Below are 23,940 nucleotides of genomic sequence, written 5' to 3'. Positions count from 1 at the left end.
GGCAGCTCCGGGCAGACGGGCCACTCTGGCAGCTCCGGGCAGACGGGCCACTCTGGCAGCTCCGGGCAGACGGGCCACTCTGGCAGCTCCGGGCAGACGGGCCACTCTGGCAGCTCCGGGCAGCTCTGGCAGCTCCTGACTGGCCGGCGGCTCTGGCGACTCCTGACTGGCGGGCGGCTCTGGCGACTCCTGACTGGCGGGCGGCTCTGGCGACTCCTGACTGGCGGGCGGCTCTGGCGACTCCTGACTGGCGGGCGGCTCTGGCAGCTCCTGACTGGCGGGTGGCTCTGGCGACTCCTGACTGGCGGGCGGCTCTGGCGACACCAGACTGACGAAGCTGGGCTGACGCACTAGATGCCTGATGCGTGGGGCTGGTACAGTATGTGCCAGTCTGGGCACACGCACCTTAGGGCTAGTGCGGGGAGCGGGAACAGGCTGAACAGGACTAGGCTGACTATTGGGAAGCTTGGTCCGGGTTGCTGGTACTGGTCGTGCTAGACTGGGAGTACTCACTTCCGGGATACTCCGAGAGGCAGGAACCGGAAAGACTGGGCCATGGAGGCGCACAGGTGGCCGGGATCGCACCGCCTGCACAACCAGTCCTGGGTGGATGGAACTAGTAGCCCTGCACAAGCGGGGTGCTGGTACAGGGCGGACTGGGCTGTGCGTATGAGCGTATGAGCGAGAGAGTGCGCACCTCGGCGAAACACAGTGCTCTCCACCTTCTTCGCCCCTTCCTGCACTCACGGGTAGCTGGCTTATGGCTCTTCCTACGCCCAGCCAAACTACCAGTGTGCCCCCCCAATTTTTTTTATTGGGGGTGCCTCTCCGGCTTCCTAGCCAGATGTGTCCCAACGTAGCATTCCTGTTCCACCCCAGCTTTCTTCCACGCGCCATCTCCGGCCAGTATCTCTTCCCAAGTCCACTTTTCACAATAATCCCTATATTCCGCGTCCCGCTCTTTTCTCCGCTGCTTGGTCCTGTTGTGGTGGGTAGTTCTGTCACAGAAATCTTCGTCGTCAGACGATATAGCGAAATCATTGTCGGAGAATGTGGACCAATACGCAGAGGAGTTAGTGCTCATCATCTTAATTTATTAAATGAATGTGAACACGGAGAAAAAACAAGAAAACGAAGAAAGACTAGTGACAGTTTTACAGGCAGAATAAACGCAGTGCAAAATACAACTACCCACAACCTACCAAACAAACACACACCTACTTATAGGACTCCCAATCAGAGGCAACTAGAAACACCTGCCTCCAATTGAGAGTCCAGCACCCAAAACTACACAAAGAAAAACAAACCTAGAACCTATACCAAAACTAACACACCCCACTACACCACACACAAAACCCCACAATACAAAACAAATATACCTCTGCCACGTCCTGACCAAATATAATACAAATAATACCTAAATATTGGTCAGGACGTGACAATAGTGCAGAGCTTCTGCTCTGAACTATAACCTGTAGGGAACACATTGTATGGTCTATACTTGTTGCAGACTGTTGTGTTTTTGCTGAAATTATTGTAGATGTTACTACAGTGTTTTTTATGCGAATAATACTGTAGTATTTTCTATAGTATTCTACAGTACACTACACAATTATACAGTAAGTACTTTACATTATCAGTGGATACTACATTGTGTTGTATAGTATACAGCAGTTTACTACAGAATTCTATAGTAAGTATTGTAGTATTCTACAGTGCCTTGCAAAAGTATTCATCCCCCTTGGTGTTTTTCCTATTTTGTTGCATTACAACCTGTAATTTAAATGGATTTTTATTTGGATTTCATGTAATGGACATACACAAAATAGTCCAAATTGGTGAAGTGAAATTAAAAAAATTAGGGGCACCACCAAGCAAGTGACACCATGAAGACCAAGGAGCTCTCCAAACAGGTCAGGGACAAAGTTGTGGAGAATTACAGATCAGGGTTGGGTTATAAAAGAAATCTGAAACTTGAACATCCCACGGAGCACCATTATTAAAAAAATGGAAAGAATATGGCACCACAACAAACCTGCCAATATAGGGCCGCCCACCAAAACTCATGGACCAGGCAAGGAGGGCATTAATCAGAGAGGCAACAAAGAGACCAAAGATAACCCTGAAGGAGCTGCAAAGCTCCACAGTGGAGATTGGAGTATCTGTCCATAGGACCACTTTAAGCCGTACACTCCACAGAGCTGGGCTTTATGGAAAAATGGCCAGAAAAAAGCCATTGCTTAAAGAAAAAAATAAGTACGTAATAAATAAATATGTTTGGTGTTCGCCAAAAGGCATGTGGGAGACTCCCCAAACATATGGAAGAAGGTACTCTGGTCAGATGAGACTAAAATAGAGCTTTTTGGCCATCAAGGAAAATGCTATGTCTGGCGCAAATCCAACATCTCTCATCATCCCGAGAACACCATCCCCACAGTGAAGCATGGTGCCGTGGGGATGTTTTTCATCGGCAGGGACTGGGAAACTAGTCAGAATTGAAGGAATGATGGACGGCGCTAAATACAGGGAAATTCTTGAGGGAAACCTGTTTGTCTTCCAGAGATTTGAGACTGGGACGGAGGTTCACCTTCCAGCAGGACATTGACCCTAAGCATACTGCTAAAGCAACAGTCAAGTGGTTTAAGGGGAAACATTTAAATGTCTTGGAATGGCCTAGTCAAAGCCCAGACCTCAATCCAATTGAGAATCTGTGGTATGACTTAAAGATTGCTGTACACCAGCGGAACACATTCAACTTGAAGGAGCTAGAGCAGTTTTACCTTGAATAATGGGCAAAAATCCCCGTGGCTAGATGTGCCAAGCTTATAGAGACATACCCTAAAGAGACTTGCAGGTGTAATTCCTGCAAAAGTAGGCTCTACAAAGTATTGACTTTGGGGGGAGGTGAATAGTTATGCACACTCAAGTTTTCAGTTGTTGTGTCTTATTTCTTGTTTGTTTCACAAGAAAAAAATATTTTGCATCTTCAAAGTGGTAGGCATGTTTTGTAAATCAAGTTCTTCAAACCACCAAAAAATATATTTTAATTCCAGGTTGTAAGGCAACAAAATAGGAAAAATGCCAAGGGGGTTGAATACTTTCGCAAGCCACTGTATAGTAAACTGTAGTATTTCTCTATGTCGGTCTCTGCCTTGAGGCTACAAATTATTTGAATTCCATCCAAAGCAAGCAAGCATAAATGCAAATTCAGGTTACACCCCCCTCACACAGACAGAAACGCACACGCACATATAAACACATTCTCATACACACACTCATATTCTCACTCTAAAAATACTCACTGTATCACCCTCCATATCTAACTAACACACATACACACACATACACACACAGACACACACACACACACTAGCATACACAAACAAACATTCACCATATCAAAAACACACACACAAACATAAACACACGGCTTGCGTCATGATGGCCCTGTACGTGTAGCTGATGAGGACGGTCAGGTGGTATACAGGGAAGAGAGGTAAGCAGCTCTAACACACAACTCCAAGCCCTGTACAATCTCTTAATAGTAATATTATTATTATTATTGTTGTTGTTATTTTTATTATTATTATTCTATTCTTATTAACGCTATTGTCCTGACCACCTGTTCAAAAAACTGCTCACCAATATATGATACAGCATGATACAGTTATATTTCATACACAAGTTGGTAGCTGCAGAGCCCTACCAGAACATTGACAGTATGTACAGTAAGTAAGTGAATGAGAAAAGAGAGAGAGTTTGGTTTGCTAGGGCTCGAGTGTCTCTCTCTGTCAGTGTGCCTCTAATCCAGCCCAGACTCAGTCAGGTTTATGCTCCAGCTCCCGTCCCAGTCATTCCACTGTTGCAGGCCCTAAAAGGATTACACACCTAGTTTCTGCTGTATAATCTCTCTGCCAGGTCACAGGATAAAGGGGCCCATTCACACGCAGTTCACACACAGATTGGAACCCATGCTGCAGTGGTACATGCGCACTGGAAGCAACGGCCTAGACCGCTAGACCCCCCTAGGCCACTCACGCACGCACACACACGCGTGCTCACACACACACGCACGCACACACACACATCCACAGCTCCTCTCCCAGCCGTGCAGAGCCTGAGCCAGTCATGGAAGGATGCTAATCTGTTAGCATTAGCGCTTGGCTATTCTGCATGGGTTCAGGTGTTGGCGTTTATGGGTAGCAGTTCTGCGGTCGCTAACCCTGTTCCGCAGCTTAGCTCAGACTGACATGACAGAAAGCCTGAGGTGGGAGGAGTAGAGTGGCAGGATCCATCTCCAGCGAACAATGGGGGTTTATTGAAGAGTGGGGAGGGGGAGGGAGGTAGGGACGGTGGACAGGAGGGAGAAGGGGGAGGGTGAAAGTCCTGACTGACATATCAGAAGTGAGAAAGTGTTTGTTTAGTGCTGCTGTATCAGTTGCTGCTGCTTGATCATTGTTGTGAGCTGTTGATAACTCAAGAGGAGTCAGAGGATCTAAGCACAGACAAAAAGAAAACCCAGCACACAGCCATTCTCAGGGTATGGGAAAACCCTTAAACACAGACAATATGTGCTTGCACACTCTTTCTATTCCCTTCTGCCTTGTCTTGTGTCATGTTTCTCAATTGCATACTGTATAGAATTGAATTGAATACTTCAATCCACAATTTCAAATTGTATTTTCTGTCAGGGAAGGGTTACCCCAGCAGGTATTGCTGTGAAGAGAGGAGGAAGGGGTTAACGGTAGAGCTGGCCTTTTATCTGAAGAGGTCCTGCCTGCCTGACTGACTGGCTGTGCTACTCCATGAGTAATGCTGAGCCATGGTGCCATGACACTGTGACAACCACAGAGGGGTGGGAGGGAGGGATAGGAAGCGGAAGGAGGAAAGGGGACTGTGTGGGTAGAGAACAAATATAGACGAGGCGAGGGGGAAGGGGGATTTGGATCAAGCGAAGAACACAAATTGAGAAATGGAGGGTAGAGGAGAGAAAGGGATGGTGATAGGAAGAGAGAAGGCTCAGCAGTTGTGCCTGCCAGCAGCTCGTTACAGAGTGTCACCGGAGTATTGCATCAGTGCTACAGGGACGCTCACATTGCAGGATGACATCACCTTATACCGGCTCGGCTCTGCTGCGGACAGGAGCTCCAAACACACCGTCTGTCTGCCACCCCAGAGAGAGAAAAAAGAGAGAGCGATAGAGAAAGAGGGTTTTGGGGCAGATGAGAAGGATAAAGGTGAGGAACAAGGGTGCAGACTAAAGATAGAGGGAACGAGAGAACAGGGGAGAGAGATTTGGGTTGTCAAAAGGGTGGGGGTGGAGTGTAGTGAGGGTACTGCCTTGCCCGGACTGCTTTCGCTCTCTCTCTCCCTGCTTGGCACTGTAACTGGCTGATGCACTAACAGAGATGGAGGGGAGAGAGAGGAGGGGGGTCGACTCATTCCACTCCACTGCGTTATTAACACTTTGGTGCCGGGGTCTAGTTTTTGGGGAAGAGCTGCATACGCCATGTATGCCTAACAGGAGACTCGCCATCCGGTTCTCTGGTCGTTGCGTTTGGGCAAAGACCTATTCAGCCAGTACCGGGAACTGAGGCTGGGTTTTTGCACTGAATTAGAGCAATGCCTGGAAATTTCCAGACGGTGCAGCTAATTGGTTAGCTCGAGTTAGTGCACACATGACTCCTAGCTGGCTGGCTGGTTGCTGCAGATTTCTCCCACAGTGAGTGTCAGTTGGACAGACAGACTGGACAGGCAGCTTTTATGACAATCAGGCTTGAATTTGTTAGGTCTGAAGTGCATCAAGGAATCAAAAGATTCAACGTAATGTTTTCTTTAACCTCTAAAAGTGTAAGCCGTCTATAGCCCCTAAGAACACATTGAATAACACATTCATAAATGTCACAACAAAAAAAAAATCATAAGGAATAAGGTTTTGAAGTGTCTTCCCTATATCTAGGATATATAAGAAAGCTCATATAGTTTTTTTGGTACATATATTTAACCCCTTATTTTTGTTGGCACAAAACTACCACCATACTTCCATTCATTTGTATGGGATACCTTCAGATGAGTCCCATGACACTTGTGGGTGTCGTAGAGCAAAACAGAACATCGTGTTCGTTAGAGTCACCCCTTTCCACAGTGGGGTCATATTAGTTTATAGGCCAAAACGTTCGGATGCTACAGACGTTTTCGTGAGATGACCAATTTGTGGGATGTCTTATGGTCTGAGATGCAGCCCATGCAAAAAACAGATCTATCTTAAACTAACGGATTTTGATTGGGATTTTTTTTATTACGTTGCTTAGATTGACTCTTAAAGATCCTTAGAAATATCATATTCTAGATCATAAACATTATGACTTCCTCTATTCTTAATCAGAATCCGCTTGGACTGTATTTGAACCCTCTGTCCCATATTGTAGGTCAGAAAGATTCTCTAGGGGGGTTCATGGCCTTTGCTGAGGCAGATATCTGATGAGACAGACTCAACATGCATGATGATGTCAGAGCCAGATTGACACTCATATTTTAGTTTGTTCATACGCTTCTGTGGTTCTCCAGAGAGGACATGATATACACTGAGTGTGGCTCCATACGGGAAGTGCTTCTTCACCATATACACTGACTGTATTAAACATTAGGAACACCTGCTCTATCCATGACATAGACTGACCAGGTGAATCCAGGTGATAGCTAGGATCCCTTATTGATGTCACCTGTTAAATCCAATTCAATCAGTGTAGATGAAGGGGGAGAGACAGGCTAAATAAGGATTTTTAAGCCTTGAGACAATTGAGACATGGATTGTGTATGCCATTCAGAGGGTGAATTGGCAAGACAAAATATTTAAGTGCCTTTGAACAGGGTATGGTACTAGGTGCCAGGCGCACCAGTTTGAGTGTGTTAAGAACTGCAACACTGCTGGGTTTTTCACACTCAACAGTTTCCTGTGTGTATCAAGAGTGGTCCACCACCCAAAGGACATCTAGCCAACTTGACACAACTGTGGGAATCATTGGAGTCAACGTGGGTCAGCATCCATGTGGAACACTTTCGACACCTTGTAGTGTCTATGCCCCAACGAATTGGGGCTGTTCTAAGGGCAAAAGGGAGGGGAGGGAAGAGAAACGGGGAGTGGGGTAACAACTCAAAATTAGGAAGGTGTTCCTAATGTTTTGTACACTCAGTGTACATACAGGGAGTATGGCCCTCTCCACATGTTCCCTGCAGCTAGCAGCCCATGGACGCTGTTACTGCTGCTGCTCTGACATACGGTACACACAAATGGGCCGAACAGGCATACACGCACATACACACACGCAAACACACACCATTAGGTAACCCTGAATCCGGTATGGCTTATGCAACTATTTTATATAATATTGTATATTACTGCAGAGGGAGACAGAAAGAGAGAGAGAGAGAGAGAGAGGGAGAGAATCTAATGATGTCTGTAAAAAATAAAGAGATAATCATCAAACCCTTACAGTGGAGGGAAAGGGAACAGGAAGCACAATCATTCCTGCCTTTGGATTTGGACACTGTAATATTATCACAATTTTCAGACATAATATATGCATGACCGCCACAGCGTCTTATGCAACAGTTCCCTTTCTGTGTGTGCTCTGGCTCCCCTACTCTAGAAAGGTCTATGTTTAGCGCGGGACTATGGAACAGCCTATTCGTGTCTACAGTTAAATTGCACTTTCCACTCTACTTATTACAGTTACAGACAAAATATGAAAGCGCTAAGGGCAATGGATAATCAGCACAGAAATAGCACTGTCAAAAAATGTGTCATGTGGCAAGCAGAATGCGGTCACATCAGTGTGCAGTGAAAACGCTTCCCCCCTCCATCTCCAAGCATGGAGCGGTTTCCAAATCCTCAAGGCAATCATGTACCTTTCAAACTTCAACAACCCAACTTAAAAGTCAGCCTTTTTTTTGTTACATTTCTTTGGGATTGGGCATTGGTTAGCTTGGTTTTGCACTGTAGCCAGGCAGATTAGAATCTCTCTCACGGCTGCTTATGCCTGCCCCATGGCTTTGAGCCGCACAAATGCACAATCTACTGTGTTTTAACACAACACACATACACTGCACACACACACTCGCACAGAGCAGTGGAATCACTGTTGACGACATACGCTGGGGACTTTGACAGGCAGAGCTACTGTACCTAACTGGAGTGTCTTTCTGTAACACTGATCTGTTGCAGCACATGCACACTGAGACAGGGGCCATGAAACCATGCGTAAAAATCAGGGCTGAAAATCTGCTAACACACACACATACAGATAGAAAAAGTTTCTAAATGTGATTTGGTCCCATAGGCACCCAGTTAACCTCTGTCAGTCTGGACCTCCCTTTTTGGCATTTTAGCTTTTATTGTACAAAACCGAAATAACAGATAAATTAATTTAAATGATTACGTTAAAAGGTTAGAAAAGTTCCAGTCTTGCGTAGATGTTGTATTTCAGACACAGCTGCTGTGCAACCACTGATATGTCAAGACGAGATTAAAACTTGTTCAAAGAACTCTATAGTCCCAAAGGCCTACGTTTTAAATTGTTTATTAAAACATACCTTTATTTAAGACCTTTTGGAATAACTCTCATATTAGATGCTGCATCATCACATTACAGCGCTTCACTAGGCGCTGCTGCGTTTCTATGGCTACAGAAGTAACAAAACCAACACCTGAGTCCCAGAGGTCATCTGTGGTTACACAGACACACACACACACACACACACACACACACACTCACTCACTCACTCACTCACTCACTCACTCACTCACTCACTCACTCACTCACTCACTCACTCACTCACTCACTCACTCACTCACTCACTCACTCACTCACTCACCCACCCACCCACCCACCCACCCACCCACCACCTGTGTAGCAGATGCTTGAGAGAAGCCAGAATCACAGGATGGCAAATACACATCCCTGACTGACACTCCTAACAAATGATCTCAGAAAAATTAGGTGTGGAAGGGAGGAGGCGAAGGAGGGGTAGTTCACACACACACTATTATAAATACAGTATGCAAATGCCGGCGTGATGCTTCTGCCGTCTATTATTCATGAGATTCAGAGGGACCCCGTCCTGATGTATAGATAAAACACAGCAGATTATTCTAGTTTCCCAGGGCTCTATCTCCCGTGGATTACCGTGCAGGGCAGAGGCAGTTCCTGTGTCATTGTTACCCTTTTATCTGTCCAGCCTGGCCTGTGTGGCACCACCCCATCACAGATAGAGACAGTGTCAATTAAAACACTTTGACACACTTGACAGAGAGGGGCTGTGTGTCCGGCATTAGCCATCTGGAGTGGGGAACTGGGGGACTCCCCCCTCACACACACACATATACACGCCACTCACCCCCCCCATGTTGTAACATATGTATAATATGTTTTGTGTCTGGCCATGAGTTGTGGTCATGCTCAGAAAACAATTACTAGATATTTTAGTGTCACTTTTCTCTCCTCTTGTGGCCTGCATCCCTTTGTCCCTCATAGTACTGTTTGACCCAATCAGCAATTCACTTCCTGCATCCCAGCGATGTTCATTGGCCAGGAGGGTACACCAGGTTGCAAAAAAAATTGAAATACAAAACTTCAATCTCCGGCAACGAGTTGAAGTAAAGTCATTTCCTATTGGTTCCCAACACTGGAGTCTGCGTACTGCCTAGTTCTTAGCCTCTAGAAAGTAGATGGGAACATACCAATGTGTTTGTGTGAAAGGGGGCGAGTAAAATGATGCCACTAGATTCTTGAAAATTACTAACATGATATATAAACCAGTGAACGGAAAAATATGTTCATATACGTATACAATCGTCCGTATGTTATAACAATGCTGTCTGTGAATTGTAGCGCAGAGAAAGCGCAAACCCATTTTCGATGCGTCATTATTAGAAACGGCTGTCACCCTGGTGTCCGCTTGGAGTGGTATCGCCGAGATGATGTGAACGGTTCCCTAGGCGCCGCCAGTGTTCTTAAAATGAAGATTACTGCTCAGTCCCTGAAGAACGGACTGGATTGTAGAGCTGGTATCTACTTTCAGCTCTGTAGGACTGTTAGATCATTTTATAGGCCTTTGGTACAGTGAAGTTGTAAGTCTGAGCAGTGAAGCCTGGTGCTTTTAGAGAAGAGTTCATCGTATTTATTGTCCGAAGCAGGCATTCAGATCAGCAGAGACTGTCCTATATGAGCTGTCCTATATACAGTACATAGCAGTATCAAATCAGTCAAGTGTTGTATACGTTTTGTCGTTGTTCACCTGTGATCCTTTTTTTTATATCCATTTGGAGAAGGACAAGTGTCATTCGCAAGTGAAGTAAAGACAATGTACAATACAGTTTGGACTACGGAAAAAGAAGACAATGATTGGAGGGACGTGATGATGCCATATTCCACAGAATTAATATTTTACATTGAAATGGACCAACCACCTCCAGGTAGGCCACTAAAACTATTGCATTGTCATTGTGTGGTAAAGTAATGTATCATATTCGCAGATGCGGGGACATTTGTCATATGGATTGAATGGTGAAAACTTTAAGAACGCCTTGCCTGAAAAACCTGCCTGTCTAGATAGCGAGCCTATTAATTTGGGTAACTTCGTTGTTTCATTTTGCAGTAGTTATAACAGATGCGCAAGTAGTGCACAAGCGTCTAGAAATGTGCGTTATAGTTTTCTATTCCATTTGCTGTAACATCGCTACATTGTCAACGTCCAGTCGTTTTGCTACTGTTGCAAGTGCAACGGTGATGACGATCCTTTAGCATCTATTTTTTTTTATAATGTATCAGATGCGTTGTTTAGTTTGTAACAATTTTGTAAAAAAAAAAAATTACGAGTCTATGGGAGTGACATCACATGAACAGCAGATTGATACAGGCTACTGTGTATCCTGCAATAATCCCTTCCGTTTTAATAAACATTTCACGCGCATATGGACATTATTCATTGAATCAATGAACTTTATTTGTCGCTATGATACAAATGGATTAACTCAGTATAGTTATTTAGTCGGCTGCTTATTCATTCGTTTTTCTTTAGTCATTCATTCATTCATTTAGCACGAAGGCCATCACTTTTGTCAGTTTGCTTTGTTCTTTTATAACAGTCTATTCAATATTTATTCATGTCGTTCATACCTAAACTCTACTTTACCGTGTTTTACCATCAATATAATATCCTGGTTCTCCAAAATAGTTTAAGGTGTTCAGTCCAGTGAAGCATAGGTTGTGGGGGAGGGGAAAGAGATCTGAAAAGATTGCGTTACAAGTCAATGAAGTACAACCCTCTGTTTAATCTATATCAACGTTGCTCGAGGCGCAGATGTCATGCATAATATCTGCGCATGATTCTGACCGACTTGTCATATACATTTTTAAATGTATTTTAGTCATTTCTTGGTATTTTGTGCAAGTGTCATTCGACTCCCATCCCCCTTCCCCCTCTTCTTGAATTAATACCGCAGATGTAGGACGCTCAGCGGATGGAGCAGGAGATGCTGTTGAATTGCACTGAATATAATTTGCCGGTAGCTCTTTCTCCCCCCCTGTCCCATGCCCTTGATAGAACGATTTTAGAATATTGGCACCTTCTGAAGTGGACTGTTACACTATCCAGTTCTGCGTGTACAGCAACCCTCTCCATTGTCATCCGGGGCAAATGGGATGATATCTCTTTAGAAAAAGGGGCTTTATGTCGGTGGTGGAGTGAATTGGGGGGGGGGGGGGGGGGGGCATTCTCCTATAGACTATGTGTAGTCCATTTCCATTTATATGTGCTGTCAATGCAATGGCTCTGCGATTCACAAGGGTTTCACGCATTCACTATGAGGTCATACATAGGCTGGGAACCGATAGAGAGACAGTTTTAAGATGGCATTTAGATATATAGGCTCGAGCTGACTATAGTCCAGCTACACTTCTGCAATGCAACTCAACTATAGGCCTACTCTAAAAGACATAGCCTACAGTATAGGCTACAAAGCTACTGTCAAATGAACTAACAAGTGAGTCAGTACCCAGTGGGCAAAATCTGGTTTAAAAGACATCAGTTTTTTTCTAAATGTATTTTTACTAACCAGAATATCATGTATTTTTCTGACCAACATAAAACCAGCTGGTCATAATTGTGACCACTGTATTATGTGCTTTATTATGTACTGATCATAGTTAAGACCTCATCATAACCTGGTAATGACCACCTGACTACAGCTTATTACCTACTGTAAAAAGTATTGCAGAGGAAAAAGTTGTATATTAAAAACATTGTTCATTACATTTATATTTGTTTCCATAGCCACAGCATATTCTTACATTTAACGTTTTTAGCACATCTGCATACAGCAATTGTTTCATAATCCAAGACGTTACATGCATAGAAAGACTGGGACAGAGTATATAAAGGCCCATTTAAAAAAAATTGTATCAATGATTAATTAGTGGTGTAATGTGGTAGATCCTCATCAAGGACTGAGCACAGAAGTCGATCTGGCGCGTAGTGGCCCTCTTGAAGAGTGGTGTGATGTGTCAGCTCTGCAGTGAAAAGAATCAGCGCATTACAACTTTATCAATCTGAGATTTTAAAATAACTACATTCCTGAAGAAACTGTGTGGTCCCAGTTGAAAAAGTTTGTGGCAGTTATAGCTTAGATGTCTTTAAAAAAAGAGCAACTTGCTCATATACATACTTTGCGTCCTCATCCACCCTGACGTCAACGGCATATTTCAGAACTTCAACCTCCTGAGTTTTCTGGCTTTTCATTGCACTTACTGTAAGCTTAAAAAGAGAAGAAAATAAATTAATGATTGGCGTAATGTGGGCATGCAGGACACGACATAACAGTAAAATATATTTAACAGTCAGAATCTACAAAAGGTGTCATTGTCTATGCCAAATGTCTCAACTGCTTACATTTACTTACCAATTACAATGGAGGACACGAGTGGTATCAAAGGCATGTTTTCTCCTCTGTCCCTTCATGTTGAAGTGGGACATTAACTAAATCTCAAACATTTTAAGAAAGAGGATATCAAAAATTTGACTAGTTGGACAATTTTTTGTACTCATCTCTAAGTGTTAAAGTTTTGCTTAATATTCAAACAACATTTTATAAACACACCACTCCATAATCCTGAGGACGTTGTCCCAGACAGAAGTTCCCAAAATTGAGGACAGCTTGGCAGTCTTAAAAAAAGAAAGGTAAATGCAAAAATCGAGGTATGTATAGAGAGACAATAAAATATTATGTTTTTCTAAAGTTATGTTTGTATGTCATATCATTCCTGCAACAAACATTGTTAGAAATTGGTGTAATTGGAAAATCTCTTTCCTTTCTTCTTTAGCTGGGATGTGGCAGAATAGATCACTGGTAACGCAGTAGGTGGCCAAGGACTGCTGTAGAGGCCATGCATCAGGTCATTGACATGTTTCAGGAACTGTAAAGACAGAGCCAAATCAATATTAACCATTATGATTAGTAACCTAGCTACTACAGAAGGCCTAAGGTCTTCAGTAAGTTAGACTTAGCCTAGCAAGTAAATTGACTATGTTGCCCCTCAGCAATCTGGCAGTTAGGCAGACAGACGGGGAGGGAGAGAGAGAGAGACAGCAAAACATAGGCTATTTACAGGCTGGATAACTACTGTACTCTTTCCCTTTGTTCACTCTTCCATCCTTCCATCCAATCTAGAAGATTCCTACAAAAAAAGAGAATCAAGAATTAAAAAAGACAGTTGAGGTGTAACGTTAGAATGAGTGTTGAGTGGTATATGCAAAATGTATCGTATTGTCAAATACAAAATGCACACAAATACATGGATCCCTGATGAATCAAGAAACATGTTGACATGACAATGTTTTCTAAAGTTGTGATCATCTCTCGCTCTCTCTTACACAAACACAAATGTACTGTCATTAACTAAACAGATATCAAAATGTAAACTTTAGCTAGCTAGCTACAACAGGTAAAAATGAAAACTTACCATGTCCATGGAGGATTAGCCAGAGCGCTAACGTTAGCCAGCTAGCAAAACTTTAGTTGATGTTTTTCTCCCCAACAGACAGCTGCATTACTTACAAAAGTTACAACATGAATGCAGGAGAACAGGGACAACTAATTAGCGGTCAAATCTTTTGGAAGTTTTTTGTGTACATTTCAAGAAACTGTCGTTGTTTTCCAGCTGTGTTGTTGTGTAGCCTACCGGGCATGTGACGGCTCGAGCAAGCAGGCTGCTTGCGCACAGAGATTTATTTCTGCGTGTGAGGCACAGATTCCAATCCAAGTTTTAGTTGGCCTACCTTCTTATTTAGCTACTGAAATTAAAATTAAATTAGTGCACCATTATGGTAGACCCCTTTCCTGCAGTTAAATGACCAAATTTCCCTCTAGTGGCCTCATGGGTGGAATTGTATTAATATTTTTCATAATTTCATAATTCTTATTTTATTTCTTTGATTTTTTTTTAATGCTGAAAATCTGATGTTTTTATGTCAAACGGTTTTGTTAAATTTCAGTCTTCTGGGATGTATATACACTGTAATATTGGTATGCAAATTCAAAATTGAGGACATTTAAACTCTATATCTGACATGGTACAGGTGTCTTCTTTTTTTAAGCCCATAACCATGTGTGTGAGGTGTATACTTTTGTTTCAAAGTAGATTTGTTTTAAGACTACCAAGAAACACTCTGTGTGACCCTGAGTTAGCCCATTGGAGTAAAAGGTTAATTACGTAAAACAATTAGGGGAAAATATAATTGTAATATTTTCAGGGTTAAATTCAGGTGCAATAATTTGATTAATTATTGATGGAAATAAATGGGATAAAAATAGGGTTTTGTAAATCCTGGTGGATTGCAGTAGAATATTGAACTAAAAGACATACAGTGGCAAGAAAAAGTATATGAACCCTTTGGAAATCCCAGGATTTCTGCATAAATTGGTCTAGATCACAGCAATAGACAAGCACAGTCTGCTTAAACTAATAACACACAAACAATTATACATTTTCATGTCTTTATTGAACACACCGTGTAAACATTCAAAGTGCAGGGTAGGAAAAGTATGTGAACCCTTGGATTTAATAACTGGTTGACCCTACTTTGGCAGCAATAACTTCAACCAAACATTTTCTGTAGTTGCGGATCAGACTTGCACAACGCTCAGGAGGAATTTTGGACCATTCCTCTTTTCAAAACTGTTTCAGTTCAGCAATATTCTTGGGATGTTTGTAGTGAACTGCTTTCATGAGGTCTTGCCACAGCATTTAAATTGCGTTGAGGTCAGGTCTCTGACTGGGCCACTCCGGGCTGTCTTCTGTTGAAGCCATTCTGTTGTTAATTTACTACTATGTTTTGGGTCATTGTCCTGTTGCATCACCCAACTTCTGTTGAGCTTCAATTGGTGGACAGATAGCCTAACATTCTCCTGCAAAATGTCTTGATAACTTGGGAATTCATTTTCTGTTGATGATAGCAAGCTGTCCAGGCCCTGAGGCAGCAAAGCAGCCCCAAACCATGATGATCCCTCCACCATACTTTACAGTTGGGATGAGGTTTTGATGTTGGTGTGCTGTTTTTCTCCACACATAGTGTTGTGTGTTCCTACCAAAAAACTCAACTGTAGTTTCATCTGTCCACAGAATATTTTGCCAGTAGCGCTGTGGAACATCCAGGTGCACTTTTGCAAACATCAGATGTGCAGCAATGTCTTTTTTTGACAGCAGTGGCTTCTTCCGTGGTGCCCTCCCATGAACACCATTCTTGTTTAGTGTTTTACGTATCGCAGACTCGTCAACAGAGATGTTAGCATGTTTCAGAGATGTGTGTAAGTCTTTAACTGACACTCTAGGATTCTTCTTAACCTCACTGAGCAGTTTGCGCTGTGCTCTTGCAGTCATCTTTGCAGGACGGCTACTTCTAGGGAGAGTAGCAACAGTGCTGAACTTTCTCCATTTATAGACAATTTGTCTTACCGTGGACTGATGGACATCAAGGCTTTTAGAGATACTTTTGTAACCCTTTCCAGCTTTAAGCAAGCCAACAATTCTTAATCTTAGGTCTTCTGAGATCTCTTTTGTTGGAGGCATGGTTCACATCAGGCAATGCTTCTTGTGATTAGCAAACTCACATTTTGTGAGTGTTTTTTATAGGGCAAGGCAGCTCAAACCAACATCTCCAATCTCGTCTCATTGATTGGACTCCAGGTTAGCTGACTACTGACTCAAATGAGCTTTTGGAGAAGTCATTAGTCTAGGGGTTCACATACTTTTTCCAACCTACACTGTGAATGTTTAAATTATGTATTCAATATAGACAAGAAAAATACAATAATTTGTGTGTTATTAGTTTAAGCACACTGTTTGCTTATTGTTGTGACTTAGATGAAGATCAGATCAAATTTGATGACCAATTTATGCAGAAATTCAGGTAATTCCAAAGGGTTCACATACTTTTTCTTGACACTGTATAGGCCTAAGTGTTTTGTTAAATTTTGAAAACAAATGTTCTTAGTCATAATAGAACAACAAAATAGCATTCAGTGGAACAGAAGAAAATGCCCTGCTCAATAAACAGTGCAATTACACAGACAAAAGATTAACATTAGAAGCCAACACATGTAGAATGCTACCAGATATCATTAATTAATTAAACATTATTTCATTGCACTGCAGTTTAACTGCATTTTAACGACAGTGACTCTTTGTAAGTATATCCTGTATTATTGTGTATGTTTATCTTACATGCTGGTAACCTGGAACAAATGTTATGGAAGTGAATGTGCACTTTCCAACTTTGCAACTACAAAAAACATTCCCATAGTCTGTAGTAAAATCCAAAGCATTTATAGCATCTGAGATTCTCTAAATTAGGGACCATCTCTGATAGCTATAAGACCGCAGAAACTATCACAAATTTTAGCGTGGTAATGACGTATGACCTGAGGATATGCTGAAATGGACTTTTGGCGGAGCCCATTTAGGCGGAGCCCATAGTATAATAGGATTCTGCAGGACTTGGGAAGAACTCGGCCTGTATGAAGCCCCCCGAGTCCGAGTCCATGCCCAGAGTCTCAAATGGAATAGGCCTGAGCCCAGCATGTTGACTGGGTAACTGTTCAGTAGTTCAATCAGATTTCAACCAAAATAAGATGTATTTTTCAAGATGTAAAAAATACATAATCAGGGTTGGAAATGAAAACCCTCCAAATACGGGTAGATTTTGTAATTGGCGGGTAAGAATGTATATTTTCACAAGCCACGTTGTCGGGTGGTGACACAGAGCATTTAGTGATAATAAAAAAAAAAATCCAAAACCCACATGTAGAAGTTGGTCGAATTTTCAAGAAAATGTACTAAAGTGGAACTTTGTCCTAGTGTTTCTTGGCCAGTTACATCGTTTTGTTCACATGCTAGGTTGTTTTTCAATGATGTTAGTTTAAGTTTGCCGCAACTGTCTGCTGTTAGGAAGACATCTCAGTCAAGATTTTTTTCATCACAGCCAAGCGAGTGCCTAAATTACCACGGTAACGGCCCGTCCCTTAAAGGGCTAGCTGACATTTTTTGTCTCACCTAATGTTTGCACTTGATCGAGCATGGATTGCTACCAAAAACTTTGTTCAGTTGCGAAACTATTTATGTTTTTATTATTTTATCTAAATGATTTATTTTAACATACATTGGTTAAAAGACGCAGGTCACTAATTAAATTAATCAATATACTCTAATACTTCATACTCCGAATACATTTCTTGTTTTTGAAACATTAGAAAGCATACTTTTCGTTTTTTGTTGTAATTTTTCTTTAATTATTAAGAAAAAAAATTGGGCTGGTAAAAAATGTGAGTGGCTGGTAGATTTTTTTTAATCTACCACAGTGGCTGGTAGACCAAAAAGTTAATTTCCCACCCTGGACATCATGAAAAAGACATTTTAATCTAGTTGTGATCTGGTTATATGATGTTCCAACCAGAAAAAAATGTCTTTATCATGTTGTATGCACACTGGGTAGGCTCTCCATCTATGAAAAGATAACAGTAATACTACCATGCATGTATAATGGTGATAGTAGCGCTGTGCATCTTTTGTATATAAACCCAGATGTATGAGCCAGTTGGCAAACAACCAAAATGTCACACTAATCATGTTGCCAGATCTGTTTCAAAACAACAATGTCTAAACGTGCCCTGGTGTTGGAAAAGTAATCGCCATCTCCTCCTGTGATTAATCTGTCAATGGTTGATGTTTGTGTTTTATGTGTGTTGGTGCTGTTACAGAGTGACAACAACCAACATCAGTTGTATTATATGATCACCTATGTTAGCAAGCTTGTTCCATTGAGCCAGGGATTGTCAGTGGAGACAGTGAATGAAACAAACAGTAGCTTTGTATAAACAATAGGTTTCAATGGGAAAGATGCACTGTGTTGTGTGTTTGGCTTCTGTGTAACATCTCCTTGGGCTATCGGAAAGGACCCTAGCTGTGTTACCGCAGGCAGGCGGTAGGTGTATAGAGTGGCGTATAGCGGCAGTATGTCTAGGGGAGGTGGAAGAAAATAGCCCCGCTCTTCTTCTCTACTCCTCCTCTTCTCTCTCCAGGGGGTATGAGCTCACCAGTGTGTGATCAGACCGCATATTCATCTTATCTTCCACTCAATGCCAGCTCACAGCTCGGGCTCGGCCCCTACAGAACACATACGCAATGTTTTTGGTTGCCTGTCTGGGCTTTTCTCTCTTCTTATGTACTCCTGTTTTTAGATGTTATTTCGGCATGGGATTTACTTTGTGGGATCCTAGGGGTCTCAACCCTGGGCCCAGCAGAGAAAGAGAAATAGAGAGGAGGCAAGAGAGACACCGTGGGGGTGGAGGAAGAGAGCGACAGAGAAGGGATGAGCGTTGTGCAGATGTTCATTAATATATTTCTTACAGTGGAATTGAAATGTGAGAGGCTCTGTGACAGTTAGGATGTAACGCCGGGGGCCAGCTCCGTGTGTGTGTGTGTGTGTGTGTCTTTGTGTCCGTTGCCGTGGGTGATTAGCACAGGTGGAGTGCTGCCCCAGGGGAGGGCTGACCTCGGTTCCCAACGGCAACACGACTACTCCCCTCCCATTGTGTGTGTGTGTGTGTGTGTGTGTGTGTAAGGTGCAGTAATGGGGTGTGAGTTTGCAGGGCAGCACTAGAATTGGGTAGCTTCTTCATTGAATGGAAAATCACCAGTACATTTCTGTCCCCTGCTGCTAGAATGATGCTATATGGGGCAATGACATAAGTCACTTACAGTAGTGAGGCACGACAGACTGACTGACTGACTGACTGACTGACTGACTGACTGAGTTGGTTGTGTTGATTCTTCCTCTGCGCATTAAAACACACTTTCTCTTCCGTAAGGAGTACAGTCCAACTATTATCTTACTCTTTATTCTCTGTCTCTCTCTTCGGCCATGTCTAAACTTGACAGTTCATTCAGCTTTAGTATTCTGATCCTAGATTTCTGATCATGGAATTCCGAACGTGTCATGCATCAACACCTACATTTAAATGTAGATATTGTGTCAACAGTGTGTCTGGATTCCCCTTATCCCGCACTCTATTCAATTGCCAGTATGCATTCTACAAACGGTGGAATAGGCTAAATATAATAATAACAACACAACAACTGATGGCGGTAGCTAACTACTGTAGCTAACTAGCCAGCTAACTTCTGTAGCTAGCCAGCAAGCGACGTTAAAGGGACTGAAAACGGGTTAGCATAACTCAAGCCCCCCCCCAAAAAAAATCCTTCGAAATACTAGCTAGCTGGCTAACATTTATGAGGCCAGCAAACACGTTCCTCACACGCTAGGAACGTATTTCCTCCAACGTTATAATGAAAAAGGTGCCTCTCGGACCCAAAACGCACATTTTCTGGAGACTTGTGGGAGGAGTACTGATGTCGTCTGCCACTGTATGCGCTTTCGGTAGCCTGGTTGCTTTCAGAAATCGGCACCCAATGCATCCCTGACCACATCCTGAAGTGGTCAGCCAGATCTGAACACAATCAGACCACAAAGCGACTTTTGTGCGTCTCGACCCATCTTCGTATTCTGATAGCAGAAGCTGCATGCAAGTGTCAAGTGTAGACACAACCTTTCTCTCTCATTCTGTCTGTCGTGGAGAGATGTAAGCAGAGCTAAGGATTCATAATGTGTCTAAGCATAAAAGGCAACTTGCCCTCTCTTCCCAATCCCCCCTCTCTTTTTCTCTCTCTCTTTCTGCCTCCTATTATATTCTGAGATTCACGTTGGACACATGTTAGGCTGGTAAGAGCCCCAGAACACATACATCTGTTAAGTATAAACATTTTTCTCCCATCTCTCTCCCTCCCAAATCTCTTTCTTTCTTTCACTCTATTCTCCTTCTGTTTCTCTGACTCTGTTTCGCTCTCCCTTTCTCTCCTCACATGTATAAATAGTACTAGAGTTCGAAGTGTTCAGCTTGGTCAGGGCTGACTTGTGGAAACTGGGCTGGGAGCAGAATATGCCTGTCTTTTCCCATTCAGACACAGCTTTGGCCATAGGGTGTGTGTGTGGGGGTGGGGGCGTTTTATGAAATTGGGATCCTTAACTTTAGGAAAAATCCCAAACCGATCACAAAACATTATTTTCCGCGTTTTGGCCGAACTGGATGATAGGCTATAAAGGTCTGTGGAAAGTTGTGTAATTTAAATAAAACAAGAGAGGAAGAGGTGAACTTTAGGTGAATTTGTGAGGCATGCAAGACAGATTAGCAAGATGCGCACCATGTTTTTTTCTGCCTGCGCTCTCCTCTCTCTCCCTCGGTCTGGCTCGCCTGGGGGCGTATTCATTACACCGATTATGATGCAAAACGTTTGTTAAACGGAAGCAAATGGAATGAAACGGGGAGGGACCTACCTGAATTTGTCCAATAGAAATGTTCCATTTCGCAACTGTTTGGACTAATGATTACACCCCTGCTCTTTCTCTTCGCTAACGATGTTAGTGTATTCAGTCTTCGTTCTGTTGCGTGTAGAATATCCTAGCCTATTCATTGATGGTAGGTCCTGCTTTTCTAAAGTTCCGAGACATTGCAAGCCAAGAAATTGCGAGATGCTGCATTCCATTGCGAGATACAGGCCTAGAAAACAGTTCGGACTGTCTGCCTGGTGGCCGACCTGCCTGTACTGTGCCCCTTCCTTCTCTCTCCGTCCCTCGCTAGCTCGCTATGAAAGATGGATTTCCAAAAATACTGAATCTTAGGAATCGATTCCTAGCAGAATCGAATCTTAGCACTCGATTCGGTGACGGTAGTCAACGTGCAAAGAGTCGAGGAATCAATTACTTTGGAATCAACGCTCTACCACTACGTCATCGTCGTTAACTGTTGGAAAAATGGCAAGCGACGTCCTGTATGGAAATACTTTGCGAGGTGTAATTGAGGTTCAGTAATAGTACATTTTAGTCATTTAGCAGACGCTCTTATCCAGAGCGACTTACAGTAGTGAATGCATACATTTCATACATTTTTTTCTCCAGACTGGTCCCCCATGGGAATCAAACCCACAACCCTGGCGTTGCAAACACCATGCTCTACCAACTGAGCCACACGGGACCGTAGTACAGGTGCAATGCTTAACCATTTGAAAGGGAACATTTTATGCATCTTTCTTATAGTTTTAATGGAAAAAAGAGCTGTTTAAACTTTTTTTAAATGGTCCATTTGTCACATCCCGTGTTTGTGTGTGTAAGAGAGTGTAGTGTGTCTGGTTTAGTGAGGCTTTACACGCTCTGTGTGCTCTTTCTCTTCCTGAACCTCTCTCATTCTCCCTGACCCTCTCTCTCTTTCTCTCCCTGACCCTCTCTCTTTTTCTCTCTTTCTCTTCCTCAACATGTCCCTGACATAATTTATATACTCTGAGGGTGTAACTCTCTCTCTCTCTCTCTGTCTCTCTTGCGCTCTCTTTCTCTCTCTGCTGCCCCCCCCTCTCAGGGTCCACCCCTATCCCCCTGCTGTGCTCTTATTGGCTAAATCAAGTCTCCATTCAGAGATTAGCTAGCTGTCTGATTTTAGGATCAGGGCTTGTTTCGCAGCGCCAGTCTGACAGAGGAGGAAAGAGAGCTAGAACAGAGAGAGAGAGAGAGGAGAGGGACTGACTGACAGACACACAGAGAAAGGGAAAGGAAGAGACAGCTGACAGGACTAATGCAGCTCACACAGACCCCACCAGAGGAAGAAGGTAAGACCCAGCACCAGCTTTCTTTCCTTTTTTCTTCTTTCTTTCTTTCTTTCTTTCTTTCTTTCTTTCTTTCTTTCTTTCTTTCTTTCTTTCTTTCTTTTTTTCTCTCAGTCCTCCTCCCCTTTCTTTCTTTTCTTGTCAGTTGGCCCGTGTCCCTTTTGTGCGTTTGTGCTTCCGTCTGTGGGTCCGTGTGTGTGTGTGTGAGTGTGAAGCAAAGTGCCGACTGCGACTGGACAGGACTGGAATGAGGGCTTATGTGTGTGTGACAGGATTGAGGGGCCCGGGGGTAGGCTGGCAGGCCGGCCGTGTGGACTGAGTCTGCAGGACTACATGTGTTGAACAGCTTAAAAGACAGACTGATGTATACACTGTGTGTGTGTGTGTTCATTCCTGAGGGTCTTTGTCCCTCTGTGGGAGGTGTGTGCGTGTGTGTGTGTGTGTGTGGAAAAGACCCTCTGCTCCGCTTACACACTCTGGGGCTTACGCCCTCCCCAAAAAATAAATAATGAAGTTTTTATTGGATTGTACTCTGTTCTGCTACTTTTATTCCATTCTGTAACTTTGCACAACGGTGCAAATGTTTGTTTATTTTACTTTTTTACTTGTCAATTATGATTTGACTTATTTATGGTTTTACTTAAAGTTCTCAGACAGTCATCTACATCTCACCGAGGTGTGTGTGTGAAGGGTTGCTGTGGGGCGGCAGTGTTAATACCACTCTGCTGGCGCCCGACACACTCTGGTTAACATGCTCCTGCTTCTGAACCAAACAGCTGCCACACACCACACACGTGCACACGCGCACGCACACACACACACACACACACACACACACACACACACACACACACACACACACACACACACACACACACACACACACACACACACACACACACAGAGAGAGTTGTGCCTGAGGCTGACCCTGTGTCCTATGCAAGCTGCATAATGTGCTCTTTGGAACTGGCTCTGATCGAGCTGTTGTGTGTGTCATAGAGGGGGGCTCGACTGAGGGTGAAGGGTGCAGGACAGATCTTTCAGCCAGTCGGATGTTAAATGAATCTGTTAATGATAAAGTGGGGATGAATACACACATACAGACACACACACACACAGGTCCTGGAAGGGAAGGGGGCTGGAGGTTGCTAGCTAGCCAGGGATTTCATTTTCACTTGGCCCCAATTCTGCTCTCTTCCTCCTGTGGCTTCCTGGCTCTTTCCCCTGTGTGCTGTGAGAGAGAGAGAGTGAAAGGAGTGTGTGTGCACCTGCAAGGAGAGGGTGGAGGGAGGACAGGAGAGGAAAGAAAGGAGGAGGAGGAGAGTTAGGCAGGCAGGTCCGCCCCTGGCTCTCTCTCACTGGTGGAGATGGCTCACCCCACAGGGAAGAGGAGAGGAGCTCCTGGACTGCCTGGCTGGCTCACCGTGTGTGCGTGTGTGCGTGTGTGTGTGGCGCAGGGCTGGGTAGGTTACTTTCCAAATGTAATCTGTTACAGTTACTAGTTACCTGTCCACAATTGTAATCAGTAACATTTATTTTGGATTACCCAAACTCAGTAATGTAATCGGATTACTTTCAGTTACTTTTCGATTAGTGCAGGTTAGTGTTTTTCGTCATGAATCTTGTTCTAGAGGCAGCTGTGCAGAGTGGTAACTAGCTAGCACAGCCACAAAGTCAT

The 23,940-nt window shown here is 43.4% G+C and overlaps 1 protein-coding gene and 1 long non-coding RNA gene across 4 annotated transcripts in view; one reads left to right on the top strand and one right to left on the bottom strand.

The window, feature by feature from the left end:
* The window catches only part of LOC106584012 (phosphatidylinositol 3-kinase regulatory subunit gamma), a 324,331-nt gene that overhangs the window by 270,408 nt on the left and 29,983 nt on the right, over positions 1-23,940 (top strand). Inside the window, exon 1 of one of the 3 annotated variants that reach the window (XM_014168763.3) lies at positions 10,009-10,474. The exons of 1 other annotated variant lie outside the window; for it this stretch is intronic. In XM_014168763.3, the coding sequence (XP_014024238.1) occupies positions 10,363-10,474 (112 nt within the window). In that variant the 5' untranslated portion in view covers positions 10,009-10,362. Of the gene's footprint in view, positions 1-10,008; positions 10,475-22,074; positions 22,266-23,940 lie in introns of those variants that run through there. One more of the 3 variants, XM_014168766.3, reaches the window with a different exon arrangement.
* On the bottom strand, positions 12,164-14,331 carry LOC106584013 (uncharacterized). The gene is made up of 4 exons (XR_014382283.1): positions 14,019-14,331; positions 13,665-13,733; positions 12,725-13,472; positions 12,164-12,569 (listed from the first exon to the last, which is right to left on the bottom strand). It is a non-coding gene; the product is annotated as an uncharacterized LOC106584013 (long non-coding RNA).

This window comes from Salmo salar, chromosome 23 (genome assembly GCF_965601325.2).
Source record: "Salmo salar chromosome 23, fSalSal1, whole genome shotgun sequence".
Lineage (NCBI taxonomy): Eukaryota > Metazoa > Chordata > Actinopteri > Salmoniformes > Salmonidae > Salmo > Salmo salar.
The sequence above is the reverse complement of the archived record's forward strand: the minus strand, read 5'-3'. Positions and strand labels throughout refer to the sequence as shown.